Raw genomic sequence first — 16,329 nt, forward strand, 5'->3', positions numbered from 1 at the left:
TATAGGTGGGAGATTCCCAGATATTTGCAAAGGAAGACCTCATGCTGTCTGCCAAGCTAAGTTGACTTTGACAGGGCACAGGACACTGCAGGCCCAGCTGGATCGGGCCTTTCTGAGGACTTGTGGCCAGTGGGCCAGTTGTAGCTCAGTGTTATAGCCAACACCCCTCACTTTATTTCCACCTGTCCTGTGGCCCTCTGCCACAGTCCGTGAGATTGCATTCTGACCACTACCCTGCCTCTCTCCCAGGTCTGCTGGCGTCTGTCCCTTCCTGTGTGGAAGACCTCAGCAACCCGGTGGCAGAGCCCAGCTCAAGCCAGACTGGGAGCATGAGCAGTGCAGGTGAGTAGCAGCTGGCTCTGTGGGGCCTGTGCCCATCCCGAGAACACTGCAGAATCACTGAGGGCTGAGGACAAAGGCCAGAATGAGCCTGTGTCCTTTAGAGCTTATGTTTCACCTGGGGGGACAGACAGTGAAGGAACTGAGCAAGATCATTTCACATAACAAGTGCTTTGGGGAAAATAAAATTGAGTGATCTTGTAAGATGAGAGGTGAGGAAGGGGGGTTGGTTCAGGTAACTTTAGATTGCAGTAGTCAGGGAGCACTTTCTGAGCAGGAACCCAAGAAGTGAGCAGAGCCAGCCTTTCCAAGAACTAGGGGAAGACATTCCAGACAAAGCAGATAGCAAGCAAACAACCCATCCAAGAATGGAGAGACAGAGGTCAGTGTCACTGGTGTGTCTGAGGGAGGAGCTCAAATGAGGTAAGGATGAGATGTAGCAGGAGTAGCATCTTGAAGGCTCTATCTACGAAAGGGTTAGGGTTCTGTCATCAGTGCACCGAGAAGGCACTGACAAGTGGTCAGCATGATCTGACCTATGTTTTAAAAAACTCAATCTGGCTGTTGTATGGAAGGGACAGTGTGGGCAGGAGTGAGTACAGGTTGGCTAGAAAAGAGCCAACTGCAGTTGGCTAGAAAGCATTCCATGCCAGGCAGGAGATGGCAGCATATAGTTTGGGTGGTGACAGAAAGGGGAAGAGAAGTAAACAGAGTTGCCATATTCTTAACCTCCTCCCTTTGGCTCTGGGATGAAGAGCCATAAGGTGAGACTGGTAAGAGCTCCAGGGGATTTTCTAGTTTGCCCAGCCAGGCTGGCTCCACAGGTGAGGTGATGCTTGTTCCTGCCTCAGGAGGCTGAGAAGGGTGGCAGAGGGAATACCTCACCTTTAAAGCAAGGACAGCAGAGAGACTAAACCAGGAGCCCATGGCATCCAGGGCCTGACAGCTGGCCCTGCCACTAGCAGTCCTGGTTGTGTTCTCCTTGGATGTTCTCAGGCAGGGTCACTGCTGTGAAAGGGAGGCTGAGAAGAGGGGCAGGCCTGAGGAGCAACATGCTACCATGGGGCTGACCATCCTGAGCTGAAGAGCTGCTACTGGGCATTTCAGGCTCATCTTGGCTCTCCACCCAGTCTGTGTGACACTTTCACCTGCTTCCCTCCAGGCCCAAGACCACTACCCAGTGGCCCAGCATCCCCCAAACGCAAGCTGGAAGCAGCTGAAGACCCGCCTGGTGAAGAATTCAGCAAACGGGCCAGGGTGGTAGAGTTGCCTACCCAGGAGCTGCCAAGCAGGGATGTCTGAGAGTGAGTGACAGCAGCTTAGATTCAGCTTCAGGAAGGCAGGTGGGAGAGAGGTGGGGTGGCTTTGGGAAACTGCCCTGCCAGCTGAAGGTTAAAACCCACCAAACTGGATTAAAACCTGGTAGGGATTGCATGCTTTTTTCAGGATTTCAGCTCAAAACTCTACCATTCTGACTTCTATACCTTTAAATTTTTTAAGGAAATTTAAAATTAAAGCCCTTCTCTTTCTTTGCCAGCAAAGAAAAAATTGTTTTTGACTTATCTACCTCTCAAAGTGAGTCAGACAAAAGAAAGCAGAGACCCAGCTGTGAAGCTGTGGGAGAAATGGCCGCCTGTGGCAGGGTCTGAGGTTGCTCAAGGCCCCTCTGCCATCACTCCAACAGGCAGTGTTCTGTAGGCACCAGTGGAGGGCAGTACTTACCCTCAGCAGGCAGGCACAGGGCTCACTGGGCCCAGCCGCACCTGAAGCCCAGTGCCTCCTGCAGCTGCACCTCCATCCTCACCTTTTCTGTGACCTTCCCTGCACTTCCCTGTCAGCACTCAACTTTTTTGGAAGCCCCCTGAATGTCATTAAAAAAAAAAGTTCCTACTTCCCCAGAGCAGGAAGGCCTTTGATGCCTTTCTTGGGGAACTATAAACTACTGTCTTTTTCAAGTCATCATCTCAGGCTGTTCCTCTTGTGCCATGTGTGTCATTAGATAGAAGGGTGATTTTCTCCAAGGAGCTGATTGATTTTATTTTCCTAAACCCCTTCAACCTTAGAGCCAGGCAGAACCATCTAATTTGAGATCTAGGCTTGAATACCGGATGAGACAGTGAGTGTCTGATGCTCTGCCCTTTAACCTACTAAGCTCTTTGTCACAGGTATTGCTGATGGACAAATTTGTGCTAGTTTGTTCTAAGAGCACCAGCAACCTTAGAAACTACTCTCTCAGTTACCGTTTAGTTCTGTGATAGATACTAAGCAAAGGCCATTTTTTCTTATAAATCTGGAACTTGCCAGGGTGATACTCTGACTTTCACGTGAAAGGACCGAAGAACAGAGAAATTAAATTTCTGGGTCAAGGTTGCTCGGTAAGCTGATGGTATCTGATTCAGCATCAAATTGTTGCCAGCAGGTGTGTAAAGAAGGGGAGCATAAGACATTCAAAATGTGATATGATGCCCATCCACAAGGATTTAACAAATCTGCTTAGAAAAAGAAGACAAATAACCTATATTTCCTAGATAAATGATACAGGCTACAAGCTTATCAAAAGACAGCTATTAATGGACTAGAGTGATCAGGGAACACAACATAGAAGTTTACACTGGAGGTCCTAGAAGATGAGTTGGAGATCTAGGCTTGAATACTGGGCAAGACAGTGAGTGAATGGTGCTCCTAACAGTGTTTGATACTCCTAACAGCAAAGAGGGCATTTGGGACAAGAAAAACAGCTTTAATGATTATGTGATCTCACACAAATTACTAACCAGTATGAGACCTGGTTTCCTCACCTACAAATTAGGTTGTGGTTGCAAATATTAAATAATTAAATATATGTGTCATTTAGGAAATGTGTGGGCCTACTGGGAGTAGAAAACTTAACTACTGTGGCAAAAACAAGTAGGAATTTTTTTTTCTTTTTTAACTCAACAGGAGGCCCAGTGCTGGGTGTTACTGGTTTTAGTTTGATGGCTCAACAGTGCCAGAGCCTGTTTTTCTGGTATTCTCTTGTTTAATGGTCTCAGGTGGCTGCCACAGCCTCAGCCATCAATTCCTCAGGAAAGAAAAGGAATAGCCCTTGGCAAGGACTTGTCTCATGGATGGTCCGGGCTCCCGTGCTGCCCTGCCGCCTTCTGCCAGGACTGATTCTCCTCAGAGACGAAGGCACCTTGTTCCCAGGATATGTTTTCAGTTTGCAGGAGCTGGTGTAACAGGCTGCAGGTGTGAGGAGAGCCAGGCCAGTGGGCAGGTGGGGGTCCTGAGTGGGTGAGGGGTACCGTAAGCTCAGTAACCAGCCCGGGGTGGGGTAGGTGACTATCCAAGTACCACGTTCCCCAGGATTTCCACTGGAGTGTCTCCTTTTCAGGGCTTCTCAGGCAGCAGCTTACAAGGCCAGTCTCGTCCTGTCCCAGGGGTTCTGAGAGCCATGGACTGTCCCTGGGGGAAGTCACTCCATTGTACTTTGACCTCCTCCAGAACTCACCCAAAACTCTTCAGCATGACAGCTTTTCAGGTCCCAGCCACTAACCATCCCATCTCTGCCTCCCACACATGTCCAGCCACACTGAACTCCCTACTTACCTTGAATCGGTTTTATTTCTTCCTGCCTTCACATCTTTGCGTGGGCCTGCTCCTCTCTTCCTCTTCTTCATGGCTCAATTTCTTATTCATGCATAGAACGTAAGTTCCTACTCAACTGTAAGTGCCATGAGAGAAAGACTTTGACTTATTCAATACTTTATTTCCCAGAATCTACAACAATGTTTAGCACACAGTAGCTATTCCAAAGATGTTTGTTGAATGACTAACTGATTAAATCTATACTACAAAAAAAAAAAGAAAAGGACTAGCCGAGACTATTGTATCATTCATTCATTCAGTAAACATATATCATGTGATCACAGTTTGCCAGACACTGTTAAAGGCAGTGGGATATGATTGTGAGCAAGACTGACAAAGTCCTTCCCTCCTGGGTACATCTTAGGAGGAAACAGATACGAAACAGATCCATAATATGTTAGGAGGCCCTTGGTGGTATGAAGGAAAACTTTGGGGAAGAAGATAGAAAGTAAAGGTTGGGGCACAGTGGAGGTTGCAATTTTATATACTGTAAGGGTTGTCAGGGTGCTGCTCTTTATTTTATCAAGGAAAAAAAAGCTTTCTCAGAATGCCCCTCCCCCAGATTTTCACTTGGTCTCTTGATCCAAAACTGAGTCACAAAGCCACCCCCAAGGTGAGAAATAAGTAGCTGGATTGTCAGGATTGGCTTAAACCTTTGGTTTTTCCAACTTGAGTGAGCAAGAGAGTCCCCTAGAGGATTTGTTAAGCCACTAGTTAACAAAGCTAGGCCCACCCCTAAAGCTTCTGATTCAGTAGGCCTCCGGGGACATGAGAACTGGTATTTCTAACAAGCTCCCAGCAGGTGGTGCTGCTGTCCTCAAATGTACTGTGAGAATCACTGACTTAGACCAATTATGATTCACTGTCTGGGCCAGGCCCATGACCCAGTGAACAAAATCTAGGTTCTGTTATTTAGGAAGAGTGGATACTCAGTCGTCCAGTTATGATTCATTGTCTGGGCCAGGCCCATGACCCAGTGAACAAAATCTAGGTCCCATTTTTAGGAAGTGTAGGTACTTGGTAGACAGCTTACATTGTCTACATAATATACAAGGCAGCCCAGTGCCTAGCTCATAAGTTCATAAGTACCCAGTAAATGGTAGCTATTATCATTATCATGGACATTGTTATCATTATTATTTTAGAAGAACATACGGTTGCAGTTGGGTCTGATCATGGAGGGTCAGGCAGGTTAGACATTGGTGTACTCTATGGGAGCTAAGGAGCGTTTTGGAATAGGGGAGTGAAATGATCAAACTGGCATCTTTGGAAGATTAGCCATGCATTGGTTAATTCAGCCAATGAGGAATTCCCAGAGGAAATGGGGGTGGGGAGGTGGGGGGAAGCCAGCTGACAGACTAATAGCGTTGATTCCAAGTGGAGACATTACAAGAGTGTAGAGGTAGGGCTATCCCTTGCGTTACAGGAGATTGCCCATCACCTACTGGAGAATATATTCGTAAATGACAGATCCAATAAAGGGTTGACATCCAAAATATATAAAGAGCTCATGCACCTCAACAAACAAAAAGCAAATAATCCAATTAAAAAAATGATCAGAGGAGCTGAACAGACAGTTCTCTAAAGAAGAAATTCAGATGGCCAACAGACACATGAAAAGATGCTCCACATCGCTAGTCATCAGAGAAATGCAAATTAAAACCACAATGAGATATCACCTCACACCAGTAAGGATCGCCACCATCCAAAAGACAAACTACAGCAAATGTTGGCGAGGTTGTGGAGAAAGGGGAACCCTCCTACACTGCTGGTGGGAATGTAAATTAGTTCAACCATTGTGGAAAGCAGTATGGACGTTCCTCAAAAAGCTCAAAATAGAAATACCATTTGACCCAGAAATTCCACTCCTAGGAATTTACCCTAAGAATGCAGCAGCCCAGTTTGAAAAAGACATATGCACCCCTATGTTTATCGCAGCACTGTTTACAATAGCCAAGAAATGGAAGCAACCTAAGTGTCCACAGTAGATGAATGGATAAAGAAGATGTGGTACATATACACAATGGAATATTATTCAGCCATAAGAAGAAAACAAACAAATCCTACCATTTGCAACAACATGGATGGAGCTAGAAGGTATTATGCTCAGTGAAATAAGCCAGGCGGAGAAAGACAAGTTCCAAATGATTTCACTCATATGTGGAGTATAATAACAAAGAAAAACTGAAGAAACAAAACAGCAGCAGACTCACAGAACCCAAGAATGGACTAACAGCTACCAAAGGGAAAGGGACTGGGGAGGATGGATGGGAAGGGAGGGATAAGGGGGAGGGGGAGAAAGGGGGCATTATGATTAGCATGTATAATGAGGGGGCGGGCATGGGGAGGGCTGTACAACACAGAGAAGACAAGTAGTGACTATAGCATCTTACACTGATGGACAGAGACTGTAATGAGGTATGTGAGGGGGACTTGGTGAAGGGGGGAGTCTAGCAAACATACTGTTCCTCATGTAATTGTAGATTAATGATACAAAAAAAAAAGGTAAAAAGCAATAAGTGAAATTAATTTAGCAATATATTTTTTCCAACCACATACAGACATTGGCTCTTAAACTTTTTTGGGGTTACCCATGCTTTGGAGAGGCTGGTCAAGGATGGAGCCTCTCCCCAGAAATGTGTATCTATTCGCCCACAGAAAATTACACAGAATTTCAGAGTCTTCGTGGATTGGCCTGTAAGCCTGTCTTTGAAGCCCTGCAGGGTCCGAGAACCCCAGAGTAGGAGCCCTTGCTCTAAGGAATCTTGAAGCACTCTTCATCTTTCCCCATCCCTGAAGGAAGAGAAAACACGAAAAATGGGGATATTAGGGAGTATACCTGCTGTGGTATATACTCTCTAGTCCTGAAATTCTCAGTTTCAGAAGGATGATCATCTCTTTGGCTTAACAGTAGGGGCTGTGTGTAAAATATATATCACAGTCAGCATGTTTCAATAATCATATATACCCTTTAGTAACAAATATAGTGAAAAATTGGCTAGGCTATTACAGTACAAGCTTACAGGGAAAATTTGTTGAAAATAATACATTTTTTAGAGAATGAAGCCTTCAGCACTGACTCAAACAAGTGCGCATGCCTATATTTGCACTGCTTTGTACCCAACTTCTGGACAAATCATCACCACCTAAATAAAATCTTCAGGTTTAACTTTTGTGTTAAAAGGGTTTCATGAGTCAGAAGACTAATTTTGAATCTCTGACTCCAATGTCTTTGACTCTCGAGAGTGTTTTCCCTTTTCTGTTAACATCTGAACTTCCATTTATATTGCTCAGATATTAGTCTTCACACCGCCATGTTGAATTTCTTCTTTTTATATCCTCTGAATGTTTTCATGAGCAATACTATAATATGGAGACTACTTAGTGGCAAAAATACAGGTTTTGGAATGAGACAGACCTGAGTTTCTTGTCTTGGCTCTGCCATTTCTGACTGCTCTTGTCTTGGACAACTTACCTTCTCTGGCTTCAGTTTGCTCATCTGGAAAAATGGAGACAATTATCAGGGTTAATGGGATCACAAGCTATATTAGTTTGCTAGGGCAGCCATAACAAAGTGCCGCAGACTAGGTGACTTAAACAACAGAAATTTATTCTCACTGTTCTGGAGGCTGGAAGTCTTGAGGTCAAGGTGTTGGCAGACTTGGTTCCTTCTGAGGCCTCTCTCCTTGGCCTATAGGTGGCCATCTTCTGTGTCTTCACATGGCCTTCCCTCTAGGTGTGTCTGTCCTTATCACCTCTTATAAGGACACCAGTCATATTGCTTTAGGGCCCGCCCACCCTACTTGCCTCATTTTAACTCAGTTACCTCTTTAATGATCCTGTCTCCAGAAATAGTCACATTCGGAGACACTGGAAGGTAAGGACTTCAACATACAGATTTGAGAGGTTGGGGGACACAGTTCAGCCATAACGTAAGCATGTAGTGCCTGACGCATCATAGACTCAGCCTTCTTTTTATTATTGGCCTCAGCATCTTTGAAACTGCACAGACTTTTAAGGGCACCCTGCATGTGTCTACTGTTAGGCATGCTAGACCTATTGAAACAGGCAACCCTGTATTATGGCGGGCTTACCCTGGCCTCTGTCATCAGGCCTGAGGCCATTTCTTCTGGCCCAGATTCCGGATGTTTTATCTTTAAGACAGTCATCCTTGTGTCTGCTCTTCCACCTTCAGTCTCCCAGCACAGTGCCAGGGTTCTTTCGCTCACCTGCTGTTTCTAAACTCAGTCATTGCCTTCATCTTCAGAATTACTGGCTCCAGCTGGCTTCCCTTCCAGACACTTTTTTCTGATCATTCCATCTCTGACAGCAGCCCCTGTGCCTTGATTTGGAAACTGCCCTTGTCATATCTGAGCAAGTATCACCCAAAGCCTCAGGTTAGTCCTATGTAGCCTATCTTCCTTCTCCTCTGCTGCCCTCAGCCCTGTAGTAGAGGAGGCCCAGAGGGTCTGCAGAAGAGTGTTTGTCCTGCACCGGCACACCTCAGAGAGGCAGTGCTCAGGCACCCAGTGGTGGCCCAGCAACAACCTGTCCCCTGGGACTGTTCACTCTAGGCTCTTCCCACTTCAGTCTGAGCATCCCTAGAGAAGCAGCCAGAAGAGATTGTGTCCCTGGGCAACTGAGCAGCTCCTGAATGCTCCTTTTTGCATTTGTTTTTCTTTTTCAGCTGCAGCGCTGTGGCTCCGTGAGCAAAGCCTGGGTGCCTGAGCAGCCACCATGGCAGCAGAGTGCAACCTGCAGAAAAGCTGATCACTGACAGAGACTGAGCGAACATGTGTGCATGTGTGTACGCGTGTGCAGAGGAAGGAGTGGTGTGTCTGCGTGTGCATGCATTTGTTTACACTCCTGCAATTCTGAATGCTGCCTGGGTTGGAGCAGTACCTGCAGCAGCTTCATCTGAGCCTCCCGACACCAGGCTTAGAGGTCATGGCAGTGACTGTCAGCCAAGACTTGTCCCTGTGAGCCAGTCGCCTTCACTGAATAGATGAGCAATGGGACCCTAGCTGGGATTCGGGTATCAGCCTTCCCTGCAAACTAACCCCCTAAGTCCTCCCTCCCTTCCTGCCTCTCTCACATCAGACTAAGGAGCAGAAAGACAACACTGCTGGCTCTTGTCCAGAGCCTGGGATTTTAGAAGGAGCGAGAGCCCTGCTGAGGCTGGGCAGGTTGAATGTATGGATGCTGTCCAGACATAGTCAACTGGCCTGGCTCCTTTCTTTTTTTAAAATGCCCTGTCACTGGGTCCTTCAGACCCTTTCTCAGGCATCTGGGACTGATCATAAGGCTGTGGACAGATCTGGTAGGTCTCCACCACCATGCGGAAGGACCCAGACACCTAACTGGTGTGCTGTGTGCACAGTACTTAGGTGGTAGCTCAAGAAGGGTATCTCCCTTTTCAGGGCTGAAAGCCTAAGGTGAGGATAGAATCCCAGCTCTCACTCTTCCTTTTCCAGAAGCAGATAGCCAGGCTCAGCTGACTGGAGAGCCTTAGTTCCTCCACCAACAGGAGGCCAGGTTCCTGGTGGTGGAGAGCCCCCTGGCTTCTCTGGCCACCCTCCAGGGCACAGTGCTGCCACTGAGGTCAGCTGACACCCAGCCAGGGAAGCCATTCTAGTCTGTTCTCTAGCTTCCAGGGCCTGCCTAGGACATGTCAGCTGCCATGTCAGCTCTCCCAGTAGCTGGACATCAAGGACCCAGGCAGGTGGACTCAGGTTGGGACTGCCAGGGATAGTTGGGAAAGGTCCAAGTAGAGATCCCATTCAACACACCAATCCTTCTAGAAGCAGCAGGTGGGTGGTTTGATCCAGAGAAGCCTAGATCTTGCATTCTAGGAGTGGCCTGTGCCTCCCACCTCAACCATCCCACTATTGAAGGCCTGTATTGAGAAAGACATAATGAAAAGTTGGAATGTGTGGTCAGCTGGAGCAAGTCTTCCTTTGTGGCCTGCTTTTGCGCGACAAAGAGTCAGAGAATGTGTGTGTCTGTGTCTGTGTGTGTGCGTGTGCGCACACATAGCTGAGAGGCTAAATCCTCTGGGTTTTTGTCCTCACATATAACATAAAGCTGGCCTCTGGGCCTTCTCCTTTCTACCTCCCCTGTGACCTTTCCTAGCCTCATAGCTATTAAATCCCTTGGCTTCAAGCCTGTTCCTCACTGTCCTCTGTCCATAGACCAGAACCCTGGGGTCAGGCCTGTGTCTTTTACAGCTGAGAGCACATTTCCAGGCTTCTTCCTGAGTTGTCCTCAGGTTTTCTCAGCCAGAGATCTGTCTTTAGAGTCCAACTATTGTATGTATGTCACCTCACTAGAAATATCTTTTAATCATGTCGGGAAGAACAGGGCACAGTTGATGGCATGTATTCATTTCACAGCACTGGGTTGGGGGCTTCCCTGTTCCCCTTAGCCCCAGCCAGGAGGAAAGAGATTCAGGAGTTACTGCCAGAGTCGGGTAGAGGGAGCCTGGAAGGGCTGGTCTGAGAAACTGAGAAGGCCAGAGTCAATAGTCCATAGCACTTCAAATACCATGATGACTCCTTTTCCCACCTCTTTGGTAATGGCCTTCTTCCCTAAAATAGAAATTGTCAGGACCACCTCCCCTTACTTCTCCACCAGCCCTGGCATCTGACTCATTCCCACTGGAATGAAAAAGTCCAGCCCCAGAGCTGGAGGATCTTGGGGAGGAGAAGGTGCGTGCAGTGGCCTGGAGCTCCACAATGGCTTTGTGCTGCCCTTCTCCTGGCCCAGGTATCCCTCGGAGCTGCCACAGAGCATTGCCCCAAATCCTGATGCATGGGCCAGCATGGGGAAGAAATGGTTGCAGGCAAAATGTACTTTATACAGAGATTTTCTATTGCTAGGAAGGTGTGTTTCTCTCACAGATTGTGAATATTCATTTGTTTCATAAATGTCTGATCCTGTCTGAGCAAAGCTGTGCTGTTGTCAATCTTGTGGGAGGTCTGGGGACTGGGAGTCAGTAAGGCTGAGCCTGAGTGACTCCATCTTGGCCAGACCATCTTGGTCCTGCTGGAACTAAGAGCCTCTACCCCTTCTTGGAGGTGGCAGGGAATAGAGGAGTGGGGAGAGGGGAGAGGCTCCTAAGTGAGCAACTGGAACAGACTAGTGGCAACTCCAGAGCTTGGTTGGAGTTGGGAGTCAGTCGGCCAGAATGGTGCAGAGCACTCCAGGTCTGGAATGAGGATCCTGGGTGCTATCCTGCAGTGACCCAGCCCTGAGCCCCCTTAAACCCTCCAGGCTAGAGACCAGTCAGCAGCGGAGTCCTCTCCAGGCCCTCAGTCCATCCTTCAGCCACTTCAGCACTGTATGATTTGAAGGGTTATTAGCCCTCTGGCTCTGGCTAGAAGGTTGAGATTGTGCACAGCCAAGCCCAGGGCCTGGATGTTGACTTTGTGTTATGCCATCTGGCCAGAGTGGCCCCTCTCGTGCAGTGTGCATGGGCTTTCCTGTGAGGGTTTCTAGCTTTGAACCACTGGAAGTGAAGATTTGTTAGCGCACACTCCAGCTTCCTATAGAATAGGGCTCAAGCAAGGCCCGAGAATATCACAAGCTGTCCGCACAGAATGAGAAAGGGAAGAAGGGGGGGACTTGACCCTGGAACTCATTCTTGGCTCTACTCTGAAGCTCCTGATGACCCTTTCTCACCAAGACCTGGACCTGCCCTTCCCTCTCTCCCTTCTCCCAGCTTCTCTAATTTTGCTTCAGCTTGACCTCAGGAGCTAAGGTACCTTTGTTCTCGAGCAGAAGATTCTGGAAGATGGAGTTGTCTTACACACACACGACCCTGACCTGAGGATGCTCCTCAGTTGAGACAAGCACACACTCTAAGCAACAATTATTAGCCATTATAACAAGACTGCTTCCCGGGGAGGAAAAGCCAGGCACAGTACCAGCAGGTGGTTATTGTTTGGGCCTAGTGAACAGAGCCTGAGCCAAGAGAGCAGGAAAGGCAAAGTGGCCAAGGCCTTTGGCTCTAGGTATTGGGACGGTCTCGGGGCTAGAGCTGGGGGGTTGTTTATTGCAGGGCAGGTGTCTGCAGCTCCTTTCTGGGTGCTACATTGGAAAAGAGGGTGGCATGACAAATCGACAGCCCAGATTTGAAAATAGGATTCCACAAGCTGGGAAACAATTTGCTCTGCCCCTTCAGAGAGAGAGAGGTGAACACAGAACCTCTGCAGTTCTCTCTAGTGACCAAGGAGCCAGTGAGGTTTAGTCAGAGGCTCTCTGACCCACCAAAGCTGGGGCTGTAGCCTTGGCTGGTATCAGAGTATCCAGCAGTCCATGCTCTGTGAAGGAACTCACAGGCTTATCCCCCTTGGGGACTAGCAGGAAACCATGGCCCGGACTTACCAGCAGTAGAGGTGCTGGAGGGAACAGAAAAAAGAACACCAAAAGAATCCCAAGAAGTCAACTGTGGGGGCAGAAGCAAAGGCCCCAGGTCTTAGAATGTAAAAAGCCAGCTATGGTATGTCTGTGGGTGCAAAAGAGGAGTGCTCTGCAGGAAATGCCATTGTGCTAAGTGAGAAGAGGGAGAAATCTGGGAAAGTCCTGATATGACAAAGGAGAAGCTGAAAGAAGGCAGAAGTTCAGCTCATTAGTAGCTACTACTGGGGGGCTGAAGGGTGGTTTGGGTCAATCTTCAGAGGAGACCCTCTAGGGAGAGTCCTTGGGAGGGTCCTCTCAAGGTAAGGTAACAGAGGGTGAGACCTGGATCCCAGCAGGAGACGGGGTGTTTCTGGCCTCTGGTGACAACACATCTGTACTGCGTTTCATCCTCACAACAGCTGTGAGAGGGATCTTTACTGTCCCCATTTCACAGATGAAAAAACAAAACCCTTCGGACTGTTAAGTCACTAATGCAAGGAAACACCACCTTTTCACTGGAAAAGCCAGGCTGTAACTTCACACCACCTGACTCCAAACCTGTCTGTACCAGAAGCCCACTCAGGACACCCTCTCTCCTTTTTCTGCCTTCCTCCACGACCCTCTTCCTGTCCATCTTCTTTGCCTTCTATGAGTAGCCAACTAAGGCCCTGGGACCAGGTTCCCGCTATTAGTTACCTGATACCCAGGCGATAGGTCCATCCGGAGGTGCAGAGTCCGCACGGACACGGGGGCTTCGCGGAAGGGGAAGGGGACAGACGAGTCAGTGTAGGATTTAGGGCGGGGCGGGGCCAAGCCTGGGAGTCGCGACTCCAGCACCTCGGAGAGCGCCTGCTGGGCGGGGCTGGGGCGGGGCGCACGAGCCCCCGGCCGAGGCCAGGGGATGCGCGCGGGGGCGCTCGCGCCAGCCCCGAGAGCGGCGCGCGGTCCGGAGCCGCGCCCAGCCCTGCGCAGGTGCTCCTGCGCGCCTCCCCAGCCAGAGCCCCGCTGCCGCGGCGGCCTCTCGCCGCGCTCCCGCCTCCTTCCCCTCTGCCACTGCCGCCTCCGCGCCGCGCTCCGTCCGGATGGCCAGGGCTGTGCCGGAGAATGGCGGAACGAGAGAGCGGCGGCCTGGGCGGGGGGACTGCATCCCCGCCTGCCGCCTCTCCGTTTCTGGGGCTGCACCTCGCATCGCCGCCCAATTTCAGGTGAGAATCGACCGCCGCTGCGCCCCGCCCTTCAGCCCGGGCTAATCTGCCCGGCCCTTCTCCCCCAACCTCGTCCCCACCACACACACCCTAGGCCCTGGAACAAGAGGGCGTCGTGGGGTTGTGGTCTCTTTCCTGGACGGGGCCCCCAGAATCCTGCTCAGCCTCAAGTCCAGAATGATAGCCGCTGCATATCCATGGTGCAGTGCCCTCCGCCATTCCATGTCCTAAGCTAGGAGATTCTGAGCTGGAATAGTTGGAGGGGGCGCGGAGGCCACCTTCTCCCCGACTTGGGGGCTATGGCAGGGCCTGGGTCTAGACTGAGATCCCAGAGGAAGCAGGCAGAGGGGGGATTTGCCTGTGCACAATCCGGAGGGCTCTGAATAGAGATGGGAACAGACTGGGGTGCTCCACTGGTGCCAGTTTCTTGGGGCAGCCGACAACCTTGGTGCTGGAAGGAGGGAGTCATGGGCCACTCCCCAAGCCCTGCCTAGCTAGAGAGGCCTAATTCCCAGGCCTGGCATGGCCAGGTCCCCTCTGTGGATTTGAGAAAGCACCGACCTGGTCAGGTGAGCAGGTGCAGAAGACAGCCTCCACCGCGAGATCCTCGGCCTGGCTGTGGGTCAGGGAGTCTGGTTTGGGTGACCCAGGAGTAGTCAGGTACATTGGGAGGGGAGGGGGCCATACTGGGGTCCCCTTCCTGATCCAAGCTCCCTTTCCCCTTTCCCTGATTCCTGTCTAGTGTTAGAGAGGTGGATTTCAGGGAAGTGGCCAGTGGGTTGTGGGGGAAGGGATGGGTGGTCCTCCTGCATAATCGGGCCCCAGCTGGAGAGGAGGAAGAGAAGGATGTAACTGCTCTGGAGCCTAGGAGAAGGAAGCCTAGACATACCCCATTGTTTCTCCATCTAATGAGCCGGTGCCTTCCCCTCTCCTGGGGCCCCCACCCAGCCAGGCCCCAGCTGGGCTCTGGCACCAACCCCTGTTCTGACCAAGGGGTTGGTGACTCCCTGGCCCTCAGGTGGGCAGGAACCCCTGGGGACTTCTAATGGTATCATCAGGACTAGAAACCTCCCCGAAGGCCCTGAGCTGAGCTGGAAGACCAGAGCGAGGAAGCCAAGCCTGAAGGTTCAGGAACTGGGGCCTTGGTGGTTAATGCCTCAGAGCAACAAGGCTGAAGGCCGAGACAGACCTAACCTGACGTGACACATGCTGCCTCCATGCAAATACTGCCTTCCTCAGAGGAGGCCCCTGTGCAGAGGAAGACCACGGAGTTCCGACGACCCTGAGTTCGAGTCCTAGATCCACCATGTCTAGCCACCTGACCTGAGCAGGTTTTTGTCCTCTCTGGGTTCCACCTGGTAGGTGAGCTAATTAATATTGATTCCTTAATGTACATCAAGTCAGAGCTCAACTAGTGTCAGCCCTCTGTGCTAGCAGACATTTATATAAGCTCATTGCGGTTCCAAGCATTCCCACTGCTGACTCACTTAACCCTCATAACCACCCTAGGTCATTGGTCTGCCCATTATGTAGAAGAGGAGGTTGAGATTGAGGAAGGCAGTGGAGTGGATTGCTTGAAGATCCCAAGGAAGTCAGAGCCCAGGGATGGGCTGGAACTCAGGTCTGTGCATGCTCAGTCCACTCTACCTCCAGGCCCTGCTTCTGGCCCAAAGGACAGCTTTGCCTCCCCTGGCTGCTTCCTGACACCCAGGTGACAGGGCTTTCCATGCTGCCCTGCCCCTGGCAGGTGGATGCCAGCCAGTGAGGGTGTTCAGCCCTGGGCCTGGTGGGCAAGGGTGGCATTCTGCCAAGGCTGAGGCGTGGGCCAGCCCTCCAGGACACCGTGGCCTGGCTGCAGAGACTAGGCCAGCGCGTGGGAATAATAAGGTCAGTGTCTCTGGCCCCACGTGGCCTGCCCAGCAGCCCCTGCTGCCCTTTCCCTTGTACCACCTCTTATACTCTGGACCCCAGCTCGCTTTAATCCTGCATGGTTACTGCTATCTCATGGCTCTTTTGTGGGGCTGTGGATCCAACTGGACTGGGTTTGAGTTCTGGCTCAGCCTTAGCTGTGTGCCCCAAGACCAGGCACCTGCTCAGGGCAGTCCTAAGACTTGGATAAGATAAGTTGTTAAGTGTTTCAGAGCTGAGGAGAGCTGCATTCCTGCAGGGCTGTTCATGATGATGGTGGTGATGATAGTGGTGGTGGTGATGATGTGTGCCGCACCCAGCACTACTGTCAGCTTCCAGAAGGAATAAGGGGTCAATACCTAAACTTTGGTGTGCTCACAGTGCCCAGCACAAAGTAGGTGCTTGGCAATGCCTTATTGGTCTATTATTCAGTTAAGGATAAAATTGGGTGCTGTCCTCCTAGAGTACAGAGCATAACAGTGCACAGAGTTAGAGAATGACAGTGGTAAACCACTGACACTAGGGAGATGCACACTTTGCCCCCCACCACTGTAAGCATTTTCTGTACAAGAACGTTTAGTCCTCACCAGAACCCTATTATCATAAAGAGGCAAAAAGAGGGTAGGTAAGTAGCAGAGCTGGGGTTTCAATGTAGGCAATCTGATTTCAGAGTCACCTGCAGCCCTGGGGGAGAGTTTGCGGAGGAGCGAGCATGATGCCACCTGGCAGGGTGGCGAGCATTTGTTTGTTGGTAGTTGGTTTAAATAAATGGTTTTATTTTCTGGTCATAGAAACGCTACAACCAGTTATTAGTAGTTACCTCTTGATTTGGTATGGGAGCAGGGATTTC

General features: G+C 50.1%; 2 protein-coding genes across 10 annotated transcripts in view; both read left to right on the forward strand.

Annotated features, from left to right (window-relative positions):
* The window catches only part of CRY2 (cryptochrome circadian regulator 2), a 32,231-nt gene extending 21,317 nt beyond the window's left edge, over positions 1-10,914 (forward strand). Inside the window, exons 10-12 of one of the 6 annotated variants that reach the window (XM_036891739.2) lie at positions 250-342; positions 1,502-1,643; positions 6,625-8,714. In XM_036891739.2, coding sequence (XP_036747634.2) covers positions 250-342; positions 1,502-1,641 — 233 coding nt within the window. In that variant the 3' untranslated portion in view covers positions 1,642-1,643; positions 6,625-8,714. Of the gene's footprint in view, positions 1-249; positions 343-616; positions 1,315-1,339; positions 1,463-1,501; positions 1,644-6,624 lie in introns of those variants that run through there. The other 5 variants (XM_036891737.2, XM_057507614.1, XM_057507615.1 and 2 more) reach the window with 5 other exon arrangements.
* A 1,101-nt stretch (positions 10,915-12,015) lies between these two features.
* The window catches only part of MAPK8IP1 (mitogen-activated protein kinase 8 interacting protein 1), a 31,726-nt gene continuing 27,412 nt past the window's right edge, over positions 12,016-16,329 (forward strand). For 2 of the 4 annotated variants that reach the window (XM_057507601.1, XM_057507602.1), the window contains exon 1: positions 12,016-13,571. In XM_057507601.1, the coding sequence (XP_057363584.1) occupies positions 13,471-13,571 (101 nt within the window). In that variant the 5' untranslated portion in view covers positions 12,016-13,470. The remainder of the gene's footprint in view (positions 13,572-16,329) is intronic. The other 2 variants (XM_036891736.2, XM_057507599.1) reach the window with 1 other exon arrangement.

This window comes from Manis pentadactyla, chromosome 9, assembly GCF_030020395.1.
Source record: "Manis pentadactyla isolate mManPen7 chromosome 9, mManPen7.hap1, whole genome shotgun sequence".
Classification (NCBI taxonomy): Eukaryota; Metazoa; Chordata; class Mammalia; order Pholidota; family Manidae; genus Manis; species Manis pentadactyla.